The 24,405-nt window shown below is 37.7% G+C and overlaps 1 protein-coding gene across 1 annotated transcript in view; it reads left to right on the top strand.

Annotated features, from left to right (window-relative positions):
* LOC117300663 (syndecan-3-like) overlaps positions 1–24,405 on the top strand; it is a 47,410-nt gene that overhangs the window by 8,613 nt on the left and 14,392 nt on the right. Inside the window, exon 2 of the mRNA XM_033784370.1 lies at positions 20,248–20,389. Within this exon, the coding sequence (XP_033640261.1) occupies positions 20,248–20,389 (142 nt within the window). The remainder of the gene's footprint in view (positions 1–20,247; positions 20,390–24,405) is intronic.

Here is a 24,405-nt window from a genome sequence, read left to right as displayed (position 1 = left end):
TAACCCTCGGACTTGCCTAATCAGGGCCCCTGGTCTATGTCGTGTCTACCCCAGGGGTACATAAAGGAGGCTCTGGAACCCTTACTTGAATTGAGTGGGGAAAATTGGCCTGGCAACAATTACACTAAACTTCTTTCAAGGCGGACAATTCCTTGAATGTGCCCATTTGAGGCATCTGGAATCAACTTTCATGTTGCATTTGTCATACATGTGCTTCAGGTCCAATTATTCCTTCCTTCAAAATTAATTTTGTAGAATGGTTTTGTTACCACAGAGCTTTTTGCTGGAGAAAATTGTAAAGTGTTATATTGTACAAACTTGATAGAAAATGCGTGTAACTGTAAGTTTAGTGCGTAATGACAATGCTGAAAACACCAGTTTAATTATTCACCTATAAATTATTCAGTTTGATTATTTTTGAAAGGGACATAGAAATGGTACAAATACAAATTTGTACAATGCTTGAAAGCACAACGCTTGTCTAATGTGCTTCTCTGTGACCAGAGTATGCAAAACAAGTCAAGATGGCAGAGGCGTACCTGAAACCATGGTTTTTACAGTTGTACAAAATCCCTTTTCATTGTGCCAAAAAAACATGCCTAGAAGAGAATTACACTAAAAACTGCACAAAATTTATGGGTTTTTTTTAATTACAGACTTGAACAACAGCATAACTGTTGTGGAGTTACTGAGTGTACGTAAAGACCGCTTTACCAAAACTGCATTTGTGTACTTAAATTGATACATGTGAATAAGTAAACTGCTGTTTTCAGCATTGTCATATCGCACTAAACTGACAGTGCATTTTCTATCAAGTTTTGTACAAACCATACCTACAGTGTGAAATATAATACTTTATGGTTCTGGATTAAATATTCGCTCTTAGAGCCAAACGAAAAGAGAAGATGATGAAGAAATTTCAGTTTTAGATGCGTGAGGAAAACCTCAGAGAATTATTCCAGGAAAACCCACGCAGTCAAGTAGCATAGAAAACGAAATGCAAGTAGGGACTGGAAACCCAATCCACAAAGTGCCCTCGTTGGGGTTCCAAAAGGGGTCCAAGGGGTGGAAGGCGAGGCTAGACACCACTCCACCAACCGGACTTTCCAATCGCATTAATCCTTTTTGCCAAGTGTAATCCGTGAGGTTGCTTGTGATTCCTTTTAATTAATCAACAATGTTTGAATTTGGATGGTTTGATCTTCAGTTAGGGATTAAATTAGCTACAACTTGATGCAATGGATTTCCTTCCAAGGAGCCATAACCCTACAACTTTCATTTCAAGTTAAAGTTGATGAAGGGAAAACAAACTGTAAACTGAATGTTAGAAAATCTTGGATTTACTTCAATTATAAAGGTCTCACCATGAACTCCCTGCAATATTATTTGTTTTGAATTAACTGCATGCATAAAACATGTACATTTTACAGATTGATAAACCACTATACCCTGCCCCCTGCTGTGTAATTTCTTTGAAGGTGTGATTTTTGCACACTGCAAGGTCTCCTTGCTATTTTGATAAACCCAGGGTTTCACAGCTTGACTGGATTAGTTTGCTCATGATAGGTCTAGAATTGCTCCGATGATCTTTTGCAATTAAATAACCACCTTTCGCTTAAAGGTAGGGTTGTACTTTGGTGACAATCCCGAAAAAAATCCATGTATTTTTTTTCAAAAAGTAAAGTGGCCCGTTGATTTGATATCAATAACAATTTGTCACTGAATTGGAATCTCCAGAGATGGTCTAAGTGTATTGCCATTGTGTATTGTCAGTTTTATAAGAAATTTATAAATATGCATTATAAAACGAAAAGGCTTATCATACATCATTTTAACAAAAGTCATCAGTTAGCAAAAAATCTAATTTATCAATAAATTATACTGTAATGAATAATTTAAACTCGTAATTTTTACGAGCGGCCATTTTGCACCTTTTCTTTAAATGCTTTTCTCTTTCCCGAACTCTGTTGGACAGGGAATACTTTGAGGAGGACCTTGGTGAATAATTACCAAAGGTGGCATATGTTACTTGCAGTCAGGCTTACCACCAGCTGACATCATTTGTTGCAGCCACACTGACAGGAGTTGTTTTTTCCCTCCTTGATGTAGATATAAATAAATGGTCAGCAGGTGATGCCTTGATGCTTTACTTTGGCTTTAACCGCTTCAACTCCATCATGATTGAATCCAGTTCACTTTACTGATATTACAAAACTGATTAGGGCAATAACCTGGATCCAGTTACCTAGAGCATCTACTAAGCACTTAAAGGGTTTTCATACCTTGTGTAGATCTTTTTTTTTTCGCCATGACCTGAATCCCTACTCACTGTGAATGCAGATGTAAGTAATATAACTTTCCTTTTGAAGTTTCAGCTTCATTAGACGCCAAGTTTTTGAGGAAAAAAAGAAAACCACAGAGCGATGTTTTCAGGATAGTCAGTTGCATAAATACTAGCACTGGTACAATGTAATATGTATGTTGTGTTAAAATGATTTTCGTGACAATCATAGTTTTACTAATTTTTCACAAACTACAGTACCTTGGCAAACAATACTTTTTGGGGGAAATTATCTATATCATAACGTGTAAAGGCATTGTGTTTTGTGTCGTATAAAAAAATACCAAAACCCTTTAAGTTTACTGAACAAAGAAATGTCTTGCTTAGAGTGGTAACACGTGCACAAGATAACATGCTATTCAGTTCCTCGCTCATGTTGAATGAATAAGTTGAGTAGGGCGATTTTTCTCTTCTGGGAATAGTGGTCAACATATATACACATTTCATTTGGCTTTTAAAAATGGCTTCCGTTTTTTTATCAACCACACACTCCTTCTTGATCCAGTCTGGAAGAAAATAAGCCATGCCGGGAAAAGGATGAGAATGTTTCTCAGATCTCAATGCTGAATAGCAAACATCCTTAATTCAGAAGGGAAATTACTTGTCTCAATCTGTAATGAAAGTAGCTTTTCAGAAAGGAAGATTTGTACTGATATCGGCTTTAATGTTAAGAAAGTCTGATTAGTATTAAGTACATAGGGCCTGCATTTTTTTTCCATCTTTGTTTGTACACGTATTCCCTTTGCATCGAAGGTCCTTGGAGATTTCTAAATGTAGCTTGGTTGTGTAGCAAACTCTCTTCAATTCTATAGTACAACCAATATCCTTGATGCATGTTCACAGAGGTCATGCGCATTATCACAGCCGTCAATTCTACACAAACAAAGTAACCATGCGCTCAGTCGACTTTGTGCAATCTCCTGTGTGAGTTTAAACACAGATGTACTTAAATGCAGTCAAAATGCGCTGCGTTTCTGCATGAGGAAACTCAGCATGCACTAAATGCCACCTCTGATATATGTGCGCTGTCTTTCACCATTTATCCATCCTAGGCTCAAAGTGATCATGAATTGTTTATAATGCTGAGATGACGCGACACTGTATTGCACTGATGGTTATTATCTTGGTGTAAATCAAACCGGATATGCTGGTGCCCTTGATAATGTACAACACCCCATGATGTTAAATACAAAGGCAATTTAAAGTCACATTCAGAGCATTGTAGTATTAAAATTAACCATGAATATTGGCAAAAGTTGACATTTACTTGTATTGTTTAAACATGAAAACCATTTGCACTTAAAGGTACACCAAGTTCATAAATATACTTACATAAAATTGCTGAACAAAAAGGATGCAATTTTTATCTGAAAGCTCGCTTGTTATAAAGATGTTGTTTTAGTAAGCATCATGTGAAATTTTCTAAAATGCTTTTATTGATTAGCAATCAAGAAATGTACATGTTTGTCGAAGAATTAGAATCTACAAAACTCAGCACAAGGCGAATCTAGGAAACTCGAATTCTAATTTCTGTGGTGTCAGTTTGTGAATGCTGTGGAACTGGAGTGGGTGGTACCCACCCACTGTCACCTTGCTGATGGGTTTGACATTTTTGATGAATACCATGTTTTTGTTGCTGTTTTTTTCAACAAGTATAACCGTATTCAGCTGAAACTATCACAGGTGACTTAATTTTTCATCTAAGTTTATTACAATTTGCTCTATTACTTAGTATTTAAATTACATTGAAGAAAGCTAGTCTATGATCCTTCCTATAATTGGATAGGTACATGTATACACAATTGAAGTGATGACCATTCTGCGAATGCGATACAAATTTGGAAGTCGCAGCCCTCCTTTTCGCATCAAATATTTCGCAGGATTTGAACACAGTTAAACTGTTGAAAATTATTTGTTGCGAATTTGTGATGTAAAAATTTGTTTCGCATTCGCAGGAAGTATGAACCGGGCTTTAGATTTCATTTTAAACTCAGAACCCAGTCAGAACATTTTAAATCACAAGTCCATGGAGAGATCTTTGTGCAGGATCAGTTGTACATGAACATAAAGCCTGAATCGGAAAGCCATTCTGATCATACACATTGCAAGTGACATCTGTACACGTTCATTAAGTTGACAGCCCATCCCTAAACAATATCTTAAACATATGACCAGTCCTTGTTGATTAATCTAATAGCGTCTTTCCTGTATTGACACAAATGCTATCAAGCTAATCTAAGTGTCTTCTGGGCATGTTTGTGTGCCCAGTTCTTTTCTCCATGTTTGTGTATTCTTAAGCCCGGTTGGATCTTCCTGTGAATGCGAATGCGAATGTGAAGCAAGTTTATATATATGCCAAATGGCTGTTTTCGCAGCCAATGTTTTACAGGAGTTGAGCACTTAAGTCAACTATAAACCGAAATATTTGGTGCAAATTTGTGACAGTCATCAAAATTCATATCACATTCGCATTCGCAGGAAGTATGAAGGCACTGGCAATATTGGTAATTACTAAAAAATAATGGTTATCATCAAAACTTACTTTGTAATGAACAATAGCGAGCTGTTGATAGTAATAAAAAATGATTGTGAGAAATGGCTCCATCTGAAGTAATGTAGTTTTTGAGAAAGAAGTTTTTTTCGAATTGAATTCGAGACCTCAGCTGAGATTTGAGGTCAATCATCTGAAATCACACAATTTGTGCGACAAGGGTGTTTTTTCTTCCATTATTCTCTAGCAATTTTGACGACTGATCGAGTTCAAATTTTCACAGGTTTGTTATTTTATGCAAAGTGTCCAGTGTCTTTAAGGCATCGTGTATGAGGAGATGGTTTTGGGTATTTTAGTTAAAAAACTGCTACAATAACACAGTCCTTTGTGTAAAAAAAAGTTGTTGTCAAGGGAATGACCTTGCCCATGAATCCATTGCCTTGGTGACATATCAAGGTCTGATTGGGTCATTTGACTGGCTCCCTATAAAATACAGGTGTGTTTAAAGCAAATCAATGGAACCAGTGGAGGATGAGAGAGCGATTGGTGTGACTCAGAGCATGCTAACAGCATCTCACTGTCCAGATTAAGCTGCTGTGTTTTTACAGTTGTATTGAAACAAATTAAGCATTTTGGTTTTATTGTAAGTAAGGAGATGATGTGTCCCATGTAAAGACTGTTCAATGAGTCACTGTACAAAGTCTTATAATTCAATATACAGCAGTTCTATATGAAATGTGTGTATGTGTAGGATCATGGTTGTACCTCCATGGTAGGATTAGGCCTAGTGTATGACGTGTACATTGTACTCATAGAGTGATCATTCGTGCACAAACGCCACGGGACAGCGAGATGACAAGCGCGTCATTCTGCACGCGTGTTGAACATGAAATACACGTTAGAGTTTTTTTTTATTGAACACTCACGCGATGCTGTTTGTTCAACTTACAAAATGGTCGCACAAACACATGCTGTGAGATGCCAGTTTTGTCAACTAAGAAAATGGCCGCCTGTGCGCATGCCGGGGCGCGTATATAGGCCAGTGCGCTCTCTAGTTCTTATATATAACTCTATGATTGTGCTTAATCTAAGGACGCCATTTTTAAAAGGAACTCGATCTCAGACTTGTTAATGACATTCAGATAAACAAATATATCGGTGCCTAACCTCCTGGGAAACTGCAACACAATAAACCCACACACTGTTTGGTTAAACTCCATGCATGTATCTTGTAGTTACATGTATGGCCTGATGTTTCAACCCTAGCAGAGTCTTTTGCAAAGGCTAATCATCAGGCCATTCGGCCAAATAAAAAGAAATACCAGTTGATCGTCCGGATTTTTCAAAAAGAGGAGGATGAGGGCCTTTTTATTTTTTATTATTTTTTTTTTTATTTTCAAGATGGCCTCTAAGTATTTCAAATTAAACAGGCCACAAATTATTCAGTTTGAAATACCGCAAACTTATTTTATATCTATGTGCATGAGGACCCGTGTAAATAGGGTCTGATTTTTATACTAAAAAGATGTGCTGGTATCTGGTAGGCATTCCCTTATATCGTATTTTATGGAACAGACGGTTACACAAATGTTCGAGAGCATATCGTGTTTGAATTTCTGTAACAGAAATTGAAAAATAACAAATACTAAAAAAAGGATGCGGTCCCCAAAAAGAATGGGACGGGGATGATCAACTGGTATTTTTTATTATTTGGCCTTAACTATGTTTTTGCATTGACATTATAGGTCCTTTTGGTTGGTAAGCAGTTAAAAAACAGCTTTTTTCTAATCTTCTATACAAGGTGACGCTATTCCAAGAAGTGGAGTAAAGGGTTTTTGTAAACCATGGTATTATACCACTGTATACATGGTACCACCCTGCCTTTTGATGAGATAGGACAAAGATAACCATGAATGAACAATACCAGGAAGCTGATAGTCATTGTGCAGCGACCTTTGACCTTAGGAAATGGGTGTTGTAAGAGGGACAATGGCTTTGTTTTGTTGGAAGATAAACGGATTTCAACCATTCAACCATGTATCCTATTTGTACGGCATAGCATAAAGAACGATTATAACGTGGTGTTGTGTTAAACGCACAGTATTTGTGTAACGTCAGATTTTTGTTCTGTATATGAACAAGGATGTTACAACACATGGGCTTGGTTTCACAAAGAACTAAGATTGATCCTTAGAAGTGAATCAATCTCATAATTGCTAAGCAAACTGTGATGTCATAATACAAATCACTACAGTGATATTGACAACTCATCTTGAAGATGATTGTTAGTGGATTGTGAAATTGAGGCCAGCTGGTCCTTTTGTTCCAGGATGTTGACAGAGCTTGAAGATAAGAAAACAATCAGACATCTAGATGTTTATTAATTTTGATAAAATTTACACCAACTAAAGATGTCTCAGTTGCCCATTGTTTTCAACAAAGTACATAATAATCTGGCCTGGTATCCTGTTGTTCCCAGGAGGGCAGGGCACTTTGTCAAAGAGCAACTTACAATGAACATGATAGCGCAGGGTCGACTACTGAGTCTTGGACACAAGGTTCCGCTCATCTGCCAACAATGTAGTCAGGTTGCCTTCCGACATGGAGAAAAATGCTGGTGAAATGTTGTTACAAAATAGCTGACTTTTGGGTACTAACCGCTGCACACTATTTATGCCAAAGATTGAGCTTTGATAAATACTAGTGGCGCACACTATGATGAGGAGCATTGAATTGGTGGTGTGTGTTCAATCGTAAGTTATTTTTTAGTTTTTTGCCCAATCACTCACAGATTTGTTCCGGGTGCTCTAGAAGGCGCCTCAAAATAACACTTGCACAGCTAGATAAGACAAAGTTATTTTTGTTTGACCTTTGAAAGTCAGATAAACTGCGTCTTGTACGCAGAAAATCATGGTACATGTATTTTGCAGTCTTCCTGTTTTTAACCAACTTCTCATTAGTGTAAGGTAAACCCACCCACACACCTATTTATTTACAGAATATTATTCTATTTCACCCAGTTAATGATAAATCAAAACATGTTAAATGTCAACCGTTTATTGAGCTTTTTGTATAATCACAGTGTTCCACAAGTTTGGGTTCATGTTGCAGTGTTGTGATGATTATTATCAGAAAATAAAATCATGCTTTTTACAATGTAGGTGTAACTTGATGATTTTTATCAAGTCTGCACTAGTACTTGTGTATGTTAAATTTTCAACATTCTAAAGATCTAGAGAATTGCGTTGGATTCTGATTGCCTTGTCAGACAATAAGTACGATATTAAAACAGCTGAGCATCCAAAATAAGAACACATGTGCCGTCTGCATGTTGGAAGATGAAAAATAAGAATACCACAATGCTTTAGTGTTTAATTAAATTTTCACATGTACATGTAGTTTGTATTTTCCCTGATCACGTAAGAGATGCAATGCAACATGGGAACTGTCGGACTGTACGTGTCAAGTAAACTATTTTACTTTGACAGAGCTGGTGATTCAGCAACTCAGAGCCACCAGCTGCAAACCTAATGTGCAAACCAACCACAAAATAATGCTTTACTATTAAACATGCATCTAAAGATAGACTTGTGGACAAGTCGTTAAATGTCTGTCGCGGTGATAGCGTTCCGACTATCCTGTGACACTGGCAATATTCTTGTGAGACTGCTGGCCCCCGCGAGACTACTGCTCTTGCGCTGTGCAGTCTCATTTAAATAGTAGTCGGCAGCCAGCAGCTTCGCGCGAGTGCAGTGATCTCCGAAGACCAGTATTCGATCGTGGAGACCTGAACCATTACACCTCCACCCTGACTCGACTATCAGCGCAACAGACCATTAAGGACTTGTCCACAAGTCTAGCATAAAGATGGAGATGTGTGTTGGTTTTCTCAGATGTGTACTGTTGATGGCAACTTGCACACAAGTTGAAGGTTAACAGCTGTGGTTACTTTTTAGTCAGTTGCTTCCGGACTCTCTTTGTAGATGAAGAACGCTCTGTCTATTATGGCCAACATTTTGTTCATGGGTTGTTTGATGCATGTGTGCTTTCCATTTGGAGTGTCTTGAATCACAAAGCAGACTCATGCAAAAGTAAGGTTGTAATAAGTTATGTAGGCCTACCATGTACACTAGCCCTTTTCACACACTAGCAATTTAGCAGGGGTCCCTTGCTCATGATCAGAATTTAAAATAAAATAGATGGTGGACTCTTTTGTGTTCCTCTGCAGTGAAAGGAATCAAGGACCTGCAGTGCCTTTTCTTATTACAAGTCCTTGGTTAAAAATGTTACTGCCCCAAAAAAGTATTTCCGTATCTCTTGCACTGCCCACTCACTTGCCTGTTTGTTTTGGGGGTTTTTAATTTTTTTTTTTTAACTTTGTACTCAATCACCAATTTGGCATTTGAATGCATATGAACATGTAGCCTATTTTGTGAGTTTAAGGGGGAAACATTGACCAGTGCACATGTACAGTGTACCTGTCATGAGCTGAATGCACTAGTGCCTACAGTGTATAACCCTTCCATTGCACTTTATACAGTACACAGTTCATGGATGTCAGTGTGTTTTTACATGAAAATGAGCAAACCGGACGTGAATTCTTTTCTTAAAGTTAATGCAGCATGAATTCCAACCCAACTAACAGTCCTATTTGTAATCAAGCATTCAAGAGCCAGGTCTCTTACATTGGATTAAACCAAAAGCATTGATGTTTTCCATTTGTATGAATTTTATGGAATATTTTGAAAGTTATAAATAGGTTGTAGAAAGGCAGACAAGGACTTTAAATACAAAGTTTATGCAATAATTTATTACCTATAAAATGGGCTGTATTGAATTTAAAAACTTTACAGTGCATACGTCCAGCAATGTATATATGGACAATAAAACAGTGATCCGTGTAGGATTGAGATTAAAATGTTGTTATTCAGGAGTAGCATGGAAAACCTTTTCGTAACTTGAGAGCCCAATTGCAGTGTTAGCAAAATGGAAGTTAACAATCCTTCCATGAAACTGCACACAAGTACTGCTGCAATAAAATATGGAGTTATTGCATGATACATACAGTAGATGTAAGTGCATGAATTTTCTGGCATCAAGAATTTCTAATATTAGGGTTGTTTTTCTTTGGTTTTTACCCAGGAAGAAGTGGCCTTGCCCCTTGAGACATGGCAGGCCAGGTGTATTGTTGATATGCTAATGAGTTCATTGTCAGTAGTAATTGCTAATGGTGAACACATCCTTTCTGTCCCTTTGGTCTCCTTTTCTCCTACCTTAGGGTTGTTTTCAGTATCAGTTACTGGATGTCTGATATCTAACTCTCTTTGTTACCATACACTGTGCATTGTAGACACTAAAACCCATCAGCAAAGTGTTCTCCATTGACATGGAAATACCAATTTCATGAATCACAGACCATCAATCTGGGTTTAATGTCAACAACAGATAGCTCTTGACCTGCGCTGTTATGATGTCATGGCCAGAGCTGATGATGAAATTGGTCTGGTGTCCAGACTAATTAGATTGGGTATCAATCTGATCTGGGTTGGTTGACAGACCTTGGAATACAATCTTGCTTTTGTACTGTGTTGTTGAAGAGGTTGGTTTGAACAATCAAGTTTGCTTTTGTTTTTATTTCTGTGACCCTGTGTAGGCGATTGTACCTTAACAATACCCCTATTGTTATGACAATACCTCTATTGTTATGCCAATTACAATTTCAATTTTATCCATCCCTGAATTTCAGATCCATGTTTTTGTCATAATTTTGCTGATTAATAACACAGTAGGAAGAAACTATAGATTATGAAAAATAATAAGCTTGTGTGGAGACCACATCGGCTATTTTCAGAGCCAACACTCCTACTAAAGAGATTTACACATGGTTGTACCCGCAAGTTTACTATTTATTTATAGTTTCTTCAAATTTATCCACACCATGCAAAGATTTAAACAATACTCTTAAACACAGTGTTTAAAAAAAAATTGATTGAAAACATTCACATTGACCTGCTGCCAAGCTCTCTTTGAATCAGCAATAGCAGCCCTGGATGTTGGTTCCGTTTGATAAAGTGTCATCTTTTTGTACCTAATAAACAAAGGAAATACATTGAAGCCATAGTACACTGAACATCAACGGCTCAGGTCAAATTTCACAAATAATAGAAATTTTATTAGTGAACAGGTTTCAGCCAAAGGAATGTGAGAAAGATGTAGTGAAGTCGAGGTGTTATTGTCTGTCAGAGTGACTTATGGGTTGATCTCAAGTTGGGTGTCTTGAACTTTTGACAAGGTCATTATTCCTTGGGTGTTGTGTTGTTTATGTGACATGCCAGTGTACTTGTACTTGTACATGATGGACGGTGTAATACTCATTGAGATGAACTGAGTGCATTTAGGAAGACAAAATACAATCTTACAAAGCTGTTAGAGTCAGCTGAGACTTCACTTTCTGATTAAACTTACTGAAATCTTGATGTAGTTAAAAAGTTGTACATACTGTACATGTACATGGTTTCTTCTACATTTAAATAGGGCTATGTTAGGATCATTGGCCTTCCGTATCATCATATAGATCAACTTTGGGATGAAGGGCCAAATAACTCACTGGCTTTGTTTGCTCTTTCTTCAAATTGTTCTTAGAAAATGTCATAGTGATAGACTTTTAGAAGCAGGCGAATTTTCTAAGCACAGGAAATCTTGCTTAGCTGGAGGGGCTTATTAGCCAAAGTACAAAGTATCATGCCATGTTCATTGCATGTAAATTTCATGTGACTGCCAGTGCTCTGGTTCTTGCTCTTCGGTTGTTTTTTTGCCAAGATTTTCCATGAACAGAGTCAGTTGATACAGTGCATCATATAAGCCTACATGTCATGCACAATACATTTTTGGTACACGCTTTTTTCCTAACCTTTACGTCTGTCAGAACATTGGTGATTGACAGGCTGCTTGTACAGTACAGTGTAGCTGTTTGCTGTCAGAGCACCCATATTAAAATTGATTTCAGTTTTCAAACAGGAAGTGCACTGAGGTTGTACTTGAAGATGATTCTAATATGATCGATCAAGTCCAGAGAGAATTGGGCCAAGAAAAATATACCTTTTGAATTGTAAATACAGTACCATGCAACTCAAACAAAATGTAGACAGTGGACATGAGATCTGGGTCTTTGAAGTGTGTGTTTATATCTGCGGACTGAGTCTTGTGTTACAATGTTTATGCTATGCCTCATCAATTCACAGCTGTCGCCATAAATACTTGCCAAAGGTTGGCGGTGGCCCATTTTTTTTCTAAGCTGCGTGGGTTAATTTGTGCGCATTACTAAATTAAACATAACCTTGAGGGATACATGCTTGACGCCCTGTGATCTTGAAGTACATGTAGCGTAGGATTGCAAAACTGTGGTTTATAGAGTATAGAAACCAAACCGTGAGGTTTTCTCAGTCTTAAACAAGCCAGTTGGAACCAAAATGAGGAGAAACATATTTATACTCAAAGTTACTGTCAAAATGTAGTTAACAAAGTTAAAACTTCAGTTTTGTGAAATTGTTATAGAGCAGCACATGCTCTTATTGACTTTGTGTAATGAACATTTAAATTGCCAAGTTTGACCAAACACAAGTTAAACAATTTAATGTAAGACCAGAAATCAGGATTATCAATGTCCTTGAAGTTTGATTAAACAATTCATTTATACAAAATAAAATGACATTGAAAAACTCTCAATGTCTTGTGCCGGTTTAACAGTTACACTACACAGGCCGATTGTTCATCCAAAACTTCACAATAACTTTATGACTGCTTGAGACTTTTTTTTTTTTGCACATGTACTCATATTTTTCTAGTAGACATATTTTAAGGGCGATTGGCATTGAAGGGATGGCATTAAGGAAATGACCTCAAAGGTCGGATGGTCCATTGTGATGTCATATCCAGGATTTCCGATTGGTCGAGAATTAAAGTCTTCTAAATGCATAGCAACCAAAACAAAACAACTGTTGTATAAGAACTAATGGGTGTGTCGTCTGTAAAAAAACATTACAGTGGCAGGGTAGCCTTGTTTCGGTTTCTGTCAAGTGCAGGCCTTGAATTGTTACTCTACTTTTGGCCTTTGGATCCTCTCAAAACTCTCCCATAGACTTCAGGATTTACCAATGGAAGTGCCCTTTGCAACAAAGTTCGAGGCCTGCATATGAACTCCAAAACTCTGAGGGTGTTCAATTGATTTAAGGCAGAGTTGTGCTTATTAGATCGACGGATGGTCAACATGAACCTAGCCCTGGCGGCCTTACACTTTCGTATACTACAGTGACGTCCTGGATATCAGGGTCCATTTCTGGGGCGGAAAATTTTCAAAGCTTCATAACTCAAATCTTACCTGCAAGAAACCACTAATTTCAACAGAGTCACATTCCATGGCAGCATATATTTTTCTGCGGTTGGTTTTGATCGACATATATTATTCACAAATCCGTCATTTTCATGAAATAATGCAGCTCCCAACGTTAAGGAATTCCCATTTTTGTTCGTACTCTCACAGTCTGCCGTGTGTAACAAGACGCGCGACGCGCAAATCTTGCGTTTGCTTGCACGCAAATGTATACGCGTACGCACGGCAGCAGACAACACTGTGAGAAAATGATCAAAACGGGAATTAACGCTGTGCAGTCAAGATACGGCATAGAGATACGGTGACCAAGAATTCATGCATCTTGCACCTTGCATGCGAATGTATACGCGTACGCACGGCAGCAGACAACACTGTGAGAAAACTATCAAAACGGGAATATTTTAATGTCGGGAGCTGCATTACTTCACGAAAATTACGGATTTTTAAAGAATATATGACAACCAAAACCCACCGCAGAAAAATGTATGCCGCCATAGAATGTGAATCTGTTGAAATTAGTGGCTTGATGCAGGTAAGATTTGAGTTATGAAGCTTTGAAAATTTTCCGCCCCAGAAACGGGCCTTAATAGTTAGGACTCTGTATCTGTGTACAGAGAAAGAGTCCTATATAGGGCTAACATGAACCCTGCACTCTCCACCAAAACTCAGCTATGTAAAAGGGTCAGCCCTTTTAAACCATTATTTCTTGGAATTGTAGGAGAGGGACTCCAAGAGGAATGTACATTATTTTTCAGCTATTATCTTTTTTTTTAACTAAAAAGTCTCATGCTACTGGTACTCAAATTGTTCAAATACATGTAGGTCTACATCATTTCATCTTTTATAGTTTATAATATAAGTTCTAGCCAGATGGTTTTTTGTAATGTTTTGGGTCGATTTATTACAAATTAATGAAAAAATATCCAGTACAAATGTTCTCCTTCCAATATGTACTGGATAGCGTTTCAAGCAGAAACATTGATGATGAGTCACAATGGTGACTGTCGGTACTTGTTTAATCTCAGCATGTTCATTGTTAATAAGATTACAGAGGTTTTTAATCATTCAAGCAACCAACTGAAATATATATGCATCCAACCTTCCAACCTCATCTAAGACTAAGAGTAGAGATTCTGCGTTATTGGTGATGTAGCAAACGGTGAGAGTCTTTATAGTGTTGCTGTTGAGCTTGGGGAGTCTTGAGCACTAATTCTAGCGCCTTGAGCACTCGACCATTATTGTAAAGTGGTAAGAATCCAATTGGCAGACTAAGACTCTGTAATCCTTCAGGGATTAACCATTAACATAAGTGGCTGTCTGTCAACTTGTTTTTATTCCAGGCTGATCTAGATTGCATTCTCAAGATCTCATTGGAATAATTAATTTGCGGAACGGCAAAATGGATTTGATTAGTTCTGTTGGGCCAGGAAAGTCCCAGGCTGTATAGGTGTAGAGTGTATAAAGAGAGATTTAAAAAATAAACATTTTTCTAAATAATTCATTTGATTTGAAGATCTCTTGATGATTGATTAAGAGATTGGTGAGGGTCATGTTAGCAAGACATCTTGGCCCAATGTCATTAAAATTCTGCGCTTACGGCCCATAGTATCATCTAAAAGCGTTAGGCCCATAATTCTGAGGTGTGCAGTGCCATAAATTGAGCCCTGGTGAATGACACTGCAGGTGTATGTATGTACATGTACAATTACATGATGTGAGTTGTTGCATTACATGCTGGGTTTTCCCCCATGCACAAGCTAGTGTATCAAGCCATTGCGCGCAATTTGGGTGCCGATATGCATGATTTCAGCTGATAATTGCAAAGAAATATAATAATATTACACAACAAAATTAAGAGAAAACATAGAACGCTCCAGATTGCAGAGTAGGGTTGTTCAACCAGATAAACATTAGGCTAAACACACCGTAGATAGAAATCATTTCGAAGACCTTTAATTCAGCGTGACTCGGCAAAACATTTAAAAAAATAGGTCCTGAATGTCTCACAGTTTTGGAAAAACCTGGGGAGAACCCTTCTTGTCTGTACAGCAATATGTAGTTCTCATAACTGAATACATGTGTTTTACAGTGAGACATTTGGTGTAACAGGTTCATCATTGAATGTGTTACAGATTTATCAGCATAACACTTTAATATGTTCAGTAATTAATTATTTCATGGCCTACATCACCCCTATCCATTCAAACTTAGTTACAGGACAACACATGCACATTATAAAAGTTCCTTGCCTCCATGGCATTATATTACACTCTGGCAAAGCAAGCAAATGTTGCCACAAGCTTAAACGTGTTGATGATAATGAATAAACCATAACCTAGAGGACTATATATTGCTTAGGTATGAAATATTGTTGATTGATGGCAATAAAGGAGCCCACTTATCAGGTCTTGCTTCAAGGCTTCGGTACAAACTTGAATGTCAAGAGGTCACTGTCCAGACTAAAGGAACCTTTCAAGCACTTTGGAATTCTATCACCACACACAATGCAAGTACAGTACATCATGGTCTGCTTGTTCAAATGTTTTCTTAAATGTATATTTTTAGCCAAATACAAATCAATAAGAAAAATATTATTTAAAAATTAATGTAATGGGAAAATTTTATTTGGATCTTTTTCAAGGAAACGAACTTGCTGTCAATTTTATGTTACCTTTATGTAAGAATCATGCTTTCACTCTTCTTCTATTTTGAGTGGTGTTCTCACTCGGCCAATGATGTTCCAATATCTCCCTGTCCCTCATGCATAGTAGATATTTTTATGTTGCTAATAGAACAAAAGAAAAAAATCAAAACAACAAAGAAGATTCATTGAAGAAGTTACTTGAATACGGATGGATGGAAGAGAACATAATAATAATAATAATATCATCGAAGTCTTATATAGCGCACGTATCTACCCAACAAGGTACTCAAGGCGCTGAGTATATACAAACTTTCAGAAAGATAGGTTATTGCAATGATGAATTTTGAGACCCAATGTGGAGCCGGTACACATGCATGTTGAACATTACTGACTCCCTTGCAGACTCTGTAAAATGTGCGTCTATCGTTCCACCATTTGGTCTCAATTCCTTTGTGTATATTGACTACCAAACAGGCAGACATGATATGCGCGTGTACACAATGTAAGTGTGCTGCTCGTTGTGCAAGGGGTCAATGAAGACTGATGGATCTTGCAAGACATAATTGTTTGAAAAAAGAGCTGGACCGACTTTAAACAATTGTAATAATGGGGCACTAAGGTATGGGAAGTGTCCCCCATAGAGTTAAATATAAGAACTAGAGGGCGCACTGGTGATGCTGCTTGCGCAAACGCGATGGGACCGCAAGATGACAAGCGCGCCATTCTGTACGGGCGTTGAATATGAAATACACGTTTGAGTTTTTTTTTTATTGAATGCTCACGCGATCCTGTTTGTTCAACTTACAAAATGGCCGCACAAACACACGCTGTGAGATGGCTGTTTTGTCAACTCAGAAAATGGCCGCCTGCGCGCATGCCGGGGCGCGTATATAGGCCAGTGCGCCCTCTAGTTCTTATATATAACTCTATGGTTCCCCCCACCTCCCTGAACTCCCCCTGCGTCTCTTGCATTGCTACAAGTGCTGGTAAGTAGTCAGGTATTAATTCCAACCTCTGCACGTTCCTGAGAAAGAAATTTGTCTGAAACCTGAAACCATCAGGAAAACATCTGAAATACTGCCTTAGAAAATGTTCATTATTTGGGGCCCTTTTCCAGGTGCGCTGAAAAATCTGCTGGCAGTCTGGTTGGATGGCTGGGGCAGGCAGTCCCGGCGTATGTTATAATCTGATACCCCTGCAGGCGAGAAGGCTTATTGAGTGCTCCAATCCTGCATGACATAAAGAGAATGGATGTCACGAAGGGTCGTGAATTCAGAGTCTGAAGGAAAAAGGAGAATAGAACAAGGGGGGGGGGGGGAGAGAGAGTACAGTAGAGTGGACTATAAAGGACTTTCTGAATGCCAAGGGTTTTGGTGCTGTTGTAGGCACTTGGGAATTTGTGATTATGTGAAAGGGTGGGAATAAGGGCATGGGAGAGAATTTATGTAGAACTGCAGGCGTTCGTTTCCATGTGTTTAATATCTATGTGGTGCTGCGTGGTTTATTTATACAGCAGTTCTGTGTAAGCTGGGGACAATACATTGGGGACCCCATCCACTGGGTACTAGGGTTTAAACAAATTTAAAACATTGTTTTGAGAACTGCCAAGGAAAATTTTACAATATTTTTTGTGTCGGTGTATCAAAAACTGACAAGTGTGTTTAATCAAAAGAAAAAGTCACAAATCCACAGGGAAATCTGAAATTGTGTTCTTCAAGAAGCGCTTTGCATTGATTGCTTAGAACAAATTTGTCTCGTAGTCAAATGTTGTCAAATGTACTTTTGTTACGTATGTAGGTTTATATTTGTGTTTGTACTCAATATTGATTAGTTGCAGTTGTGCAGCTTCTGATTCTTCTTCTTCTTTTTTTTTTTTTTTTTTTTTACATCACTCAGGAGCAATTTTCGTCAAAAAATAAATATAATTCCCTACAACAAACCAACCATAATATTTGTATTTTTTCTAGAAAACGAATGAAAAATTAATCTCATGAAAATTGTAAAGGGATTTGAGGTCTACCAGATGACAATGAATAATTTAGAATAAAATATGTATACAGTGGGCATACAGCGACAGTAATATTACAAGTTCAATACGTTGCATATTTTAGATGGTTTGTTAATAAGTCGTGATTCCACGATGTATGTTTAATTCTAAGGAGAATCCAATATATATTCACCAACGCATACATATTCCCTTCACTTTGATTGATGAGATGCATGCCTACAATTACGTGAGGTTAATAAATATTGGATGTGTTAATGTCAATACAGAAAGACATACAACCAAGACTCTTCTAAAAGGCACTGGACACGTTTGGTAAAATTGGCAAAGACTAGTATGTTCACTTGGTGTATCCCAACATGCATAAAATAACAAACCTGTGAAAGATTGGGCTCAATTTGCAAGAGAATAATGAATGAAAAAACACCCTTGTTGCATTTCTTTGTGAGCTTTTATATGCATAATAAATGCTTCAGCTGAAGTATTGTGTTATTTGAGTGAGAAATTATCTCTTTCTTAAAAACTTTGGTACTTCAGAGGGAGCCGATTCTCACAATCAACAGCTATCCATAGCTCGTACTAAGTAAGTTTTTATGCTAACAATTATTTTGAGTAATTATTAATAGTGTCCATGCCTTTAACTGTTGCGTGATGTCTGCACGCAATCAATGTTCTTAACGTTGTGTACAGAGCACTTAATGTGCGACTGTGAACTTAACATTCCAAATGAGCACTGGAACTACTTATTAATGTGAACACAACTCTCAGTGTAGCATAATGCATGTTTGTGATGTTGGAATCATTAATGTGTATTGAAGTGTTTGTAGAGCCGTGCTGAGCTAACCTCAGTCTCCCTTAAATGAAAGGCCTTGTTCAAAGAGCCGTCAATTGCTAGTTTTGATTGCCTATACCACAAATCAACCGTGTTGTTAAGTAGTACTACATTTGTTTTATGCCCGACTTAGTCTCGCATAAAAAAACAGAGAAAGTGAAAGGGTTGGCAATTCAACACATTTTCTTGAAATCTTTTCGTACAATTTGTAATACATGGTTATTTATTTACTTTATTTACTTATTTATGCTGATCATTCAGCCGAGTATGAAAGATGTTTCCACTAATGCTTAATCCATCCGCACAAAAATAAACAAGAAAACATTTTAAATGCAAAACAAGTACAACCAAGACAATAAAGTACAATTAAACAAACAGAAAACCGATTACAACTACAAGCAATTAAAAGATTACAGGAAGAAGCAACACTGCAAAATATCAATGATTTTTGTTGTTTTTCTTGAACTGAAACAAATGTTCAAGGCATGTAATTGTTTTCTAGTTTGAGAGTCTGACTGAATAAATAAATGAGTTTGTGTCAATATCAAACATCACATACACACTCCAGATTGTACAACAAACGTTGATGTTGTGTGGATCCCATCAAATATTTGGATAAAATTGAAATATTTATGGAATGAAACCACCCAAGTTGTTTGGATTTGTATTGTTTGTTTGTGTGTTTGTTTGTTTGTTTGTTTGTTTGTTTGTTTGTTTGTTTGTTTGTTTGTTTGTTTTATATTGGATAAACTTTAAAAAAATATTAAATGAAACCACCCAAGTTTTGTGGATTTGTATTGTTTGTTTTATATTTAATCAGGGGTGGGAAACCTCCTCTCTCTTTTGATTGATAAGTTACACGTAGCCCGATGATGTCCAATCCATATTGCTTGCAGCATTAGCCATCTTGATGTAAAACTCTTGGCAATGTGTATACATTCTTGAGATTGAACTTGTTTGTTGTTCTTAGAGTAGACTAACTGCATGTTTTGCCTTGGGATGTCTGTTCACCACAGTCTAAATCAATACCACACATACATAGAAATAAATATTACACTACAGTTCCCTGTACACTGCTTTGGTTTTTGGCGTCTACTCGAAATCCTTCTCCAGCCAGGATGGATCGGGAAGAGGAAAGAGGCCAACACAATATTTGTTAGCTCAGAGTGAAAAGGGCTAATCAGAAATATATTCCAATACAATTTTAAGCTTTGTTTTATGAATAACAAAGTTTTTGTTTTTGAAGGTATGATACTTCACGTAGGCAACAAAGGCAATTTGCCTGTATGCCCCCCTGGTCTTTGCATTGGTGCCCTTGAAAGGCTCCAGTAGAAATTTACAATTTCCTCATAGGGTGACTATTACCAAGGAGAAAATACCTTGGTGCCCTTGCCCTTTATAAAACGAAGTATACAGGCCTAAATTTATAGCTGCATAGTTTGATGAAATTTTCAAAGGTTGTTTATTTTGTTAAATTCCCTAAACCAAAGATGTACATACTAGCCTTTAACATAATTTGTTCTACTTTTGTTTTGCTTTTTGCAGGCACAAGGAGACCCCGATCTGGTGTTTGCTGAGGGTAGTGGGGTTATAGATGATGAGGATTATGTTACAGATGCACCAGGAGAGCTGGGAGAGCAAGGGTCTGGTGCCACAGAAGGGACGCCAGTACATATACGCACTTCAGGTACAGTAATAAAGCCTTCTACATGTAATATTGAACCACTTCTTTGATTAGTATAAGTGTCGAATATGAGCTTTGATATAACTTTATCATGCTGCCTCCATTTTGGTCATGTTCTTGTATCGAATAACAATAATGCATGCTTATAGTCATCTTGCAATTCGGAACCAGACTAGTTTGTTCTTCCAGCCTCGGTTTGGTAACATTGATATCACTCTGGAGAAATTCAAGATGGCTGCACCATGATAAAGGTACATACATGATAAACTGCATACCAGTGGATTCGGCTCTCAGACTTCTTCCTCTTTGCTGATTTTCTGTTTTCCTAAATTAGAGAAGAAGAAGAATAATAGTGGCTTCTTATAAAGCGCGCATATCTGTTCGCCCAGTGACGCTCAAGATGCTTTAACATACAGTATTTCCTGGAAGGTATGTGGGACTACGTTTGAATTATTATGAGACCTACTCCTTTTACATATTGCTGTGTTGCAATATGCTGCCAATCAAACCAGGAACACCGGGGCGAACCCCTTCTATTTTCGATAAGTGCACTGGGATCTTTTGCGTGAGTTACACAGCAAATGTGACTAATGGCTTTACGTCCCATCCAAAGGATGAAAAGAAGTGAAGTAGCCACTTAAAGGAATATAATTTGTAATGATAGTTCTACAACTGTTCAGTTAAGATGTTAAGTTTGTAATTCCTCTAAAACTGTAACAGCTATTCATAGGAGACATCTTGACTCCTATGGACTGATGGTAGGGCTCTTAATGTGTGCTACTGTGATATATCAGAGAGATAAAACCTGAAGTTTGGAAGTGGGAGTCGGTCTTTTCAAATATTTCAACTGGAAGAAATGACGTCTGAAAGTGAGCGATTATCTGAGGTAACAGTTGTCTATGAGTTACGTTACTTCAGAAACTGTACCTACACTGTCCTTTTAAAGTTGGCATAAGATTAAAGCAATGTACGTCATTTAAATTGAAAAGGGTTGACACATTTTGGGAACGTTTCCTCAGAAATATGAATGTGGAGATTACGTTGCCCTCAAGCCCAGACAAACATGCTATAAATTCACAGAGTACGTAAGTAAATTACAACGCTGTGACTCAATTTAGAGATCCTTAACGTAATTAGAGGGGAAATATTTGGCCTCTAAATTGCCAGTCAGTCTCTCTGCCAAGGGCAGAGCACTGTGGAGGGGTGCTGCAGTTGAGTTGAGAATGCTGAATCCAGGGTCCTTTCTTTTTTAGACACTTAACTTTTACAAAAGGGCTCAAAGTATGAGAGGGTCTTGCTATGCCTTGCTACAGTATCACAAAGCCGGTTTGTGGCACAATGAGAATACTGGTTAGATAACTTAGTTACAGCTGAATAACTCTACTGCAAATCCTGGCTGTCAATCTAATTTCCTTTCATTTTCTACTTGTCTTTTGGATGCGCAACTCATGCAGTAAAAAGGGGGAATATATTCCGCTTGGGATAATAAAGTTTGAGGATAGAATGGATTGTATGAAAGATAGAAAGGAACCAGAGTGTCAGCAGAGATATATTGGGGCGAAAGGAGTTACGGCAGGAAATCACTGCAGTGATTCACTCTGCCCAAAACAGCTACATGACCACAATGAACTTAAGCTCTTTGCATTGGTGCACTGCCATAATCATGGCTACACACTTATTCCGTGTCCATTTTATATGTCAATATAAACCACAAGGGAACTAACTGGGTAAATTTTGAAATGGTTTTTTGGGTTGAACAAAGAATTGACTAGAGTGGGATTTGAACCAACGATCTCGGATTAACGTGCCGGCGCTCTACCAACTGAGCTTATCTAGCCCTATATGGCGTGTCCCTATTCTGTCAATATCTTTGTTTGGGGGTGCCAGTCAGATGGCATACAACCATTAGCTGCCGTGTAGCCAGGGATCACACCCAAATTACGATACAACCTGGGAAGCGGCAGCCAGGGGATCACCTTAAGGGGATGCTTTTTTTTCAGATATTAATATAAACCACAAGGGAAACTGACTGGGTAAATTTTGAAATGATTTTTGGGGTTGAACAAAGAATTGACTAGAGTGGGATTTGAACCAACGACCTCCGGATTAACGTGCCGGCGCTCTACCATAGTCAATTCTTTGTTCAACCCCAAAAATCCATTTTACATGATCAGTTTTAAAACCACTGATGTAACAGTTATCTCATTGTAATTTATATAATTTAGAATTGTTATGCAAAGATGAATAAAAAGCAGCCCAGTATGCTTTGTTTTTGAAAGGGCAAAGGCACCAAATTTTCTCCCTATGGTAAAGGGCACCCTATGAATAAAATTGTAAATTTCAAGGGGAGCCTTTCAAGGGCTTGAAGGAATTGACATGGGGGGGGGGCATTGAGGCAATCGCCTTTGTTGCCTCCGTGAAGTATCATGCCTGAAAAGTGCTTGAGTTTGTTGAATACAAGATCTGCAAATAGTTACTCAGTATTTATCTGTTCTTCATTTGGTGTCTTTGTAACGAGAAGTCTACCCATGATTGTGGATGTGCACCTTTATATACACCAAGACTTCTTTTTGTAATAATAATAGAATAACGTAAAATTAAACATGGGACAATAGATGAAGAAATACAGTTAGCATTAAATATTTTTTTTGCTCTTTATAAAATGACATTTTGATGGAAGTCTGGTTTGTGCATATACATCCTTATCAACCTGTTTTGGTTACATGTTGTTTTTCAAAATATGCTTTTGAGCCATATATTTCATTGTTTTCAATGGTGGTGCCTTCAAACTAGTTGCAGCAGATTTGATTTCCACTTCAACCGGGTCTAGTTACATCCCTGTTGAAAATATAATCATGATAATGTTTTTCTTAGGGGCTCCATGGTGGCTTGTTGGGATCTTGTTTCATTGTAAAGTAAGGCGCCACAGGGACTAGTGAATGGTAACTTTGTATATTGAATGCAGGTAGCTTCAGAGAGGTAGATAGTATCATAGAGCTAGTGGTAGTATCAATACGGGGGATCATATTCACAATTAAATGTTGTCACTAAATAAGCAACGGAAAGACAATTAGCGACCAAAAAATAATCTTTAGTAAGATTCATAATTTGATGTACAATGCACTATAAAATCAACAGTGCTAAGTTTTTATCCTAAACCACCTTTTTAACTGGTGCTGTGTTTTCAGGTCTGATACTTCACAGAGGCAACAAAGGTGATTGCAAGGTAATTGCCTTGGTGCCCTATAAATGCTCCAGTAGAAATTTACAATATCCTCTACATTGTAGGGTGCCCTTTACTTAGGAGCAAATGCCGAAGGTGGTGCCCTTGCCCTTTCAAAAACAAAGCATACAGGCCTGTGTTTCTATCCATGTATTTGCTGAGAGTGAGAAATAATGGTTGTTTGAAAACAATACCACCCATTATCTGCAATTTTTGTTGTTTTCAAAAGTGTGAAAAGTTAATGTTTTAGCCAAGGTTAATTACTCCAAAAATTACAGTAGCTGTCATTGAACCAGAACCATTTGTTTATTTTCTTGGGCATTCTACAAATGAAGTACACATCATCATGGTGAATTAGTAGAGAGGGACCTTGTACTAGTTACTATTGATGATAGACTAGAACCCCATAGAGTACCCTCGCAGGCCCAACTGCTCATCTAGGGGTGATGGCCTTCCATGGGATTGGTATGGTCAGCTGTCTAATGAGGCCACATAATGTCATTGGGACCATGGAGGTAGAAACCTGCAAACTCAACTTGACTACTGAGTTACAGTTTCACAGTGGTATCACTATATGTGTAGTCTCACCATCGATACTGCCTGTATCTCTCAAACCAATCAATTGTTTGAAGCTTTGCATGATGTGGAGAAATAGGAAGGAATTAAATAAATAAATAGTTAACTTGCGAGTACAACCATGTGTAAATCTCTTTTGAGTGGGTGTTGGTTCAGAGAAGGGCCGGTTTGGTCTCAACGTTTGGAACAATTTCGTCTTCAGGAGAATGTTTTCCGTTTC

This window comes from Asterias rubens, chromosome 16 (assembly GCF_902459465.1).
Source record: "Asterias rubens chromosome 16, eAstRub1.3, whole genome shotgun sequence".
Taxonomy (NCBI): Eukaryota; Metazoa; Echinodermata; class Asteroidea; order Forcipulatida; family Asteriidae; genus Asterias; species Asterias rubens.
The sequence above is the reverse complement of the archived record's forward strand: the minus strand, read 5'-3'. Positions and strand labels throughout refer to the sequence as shown.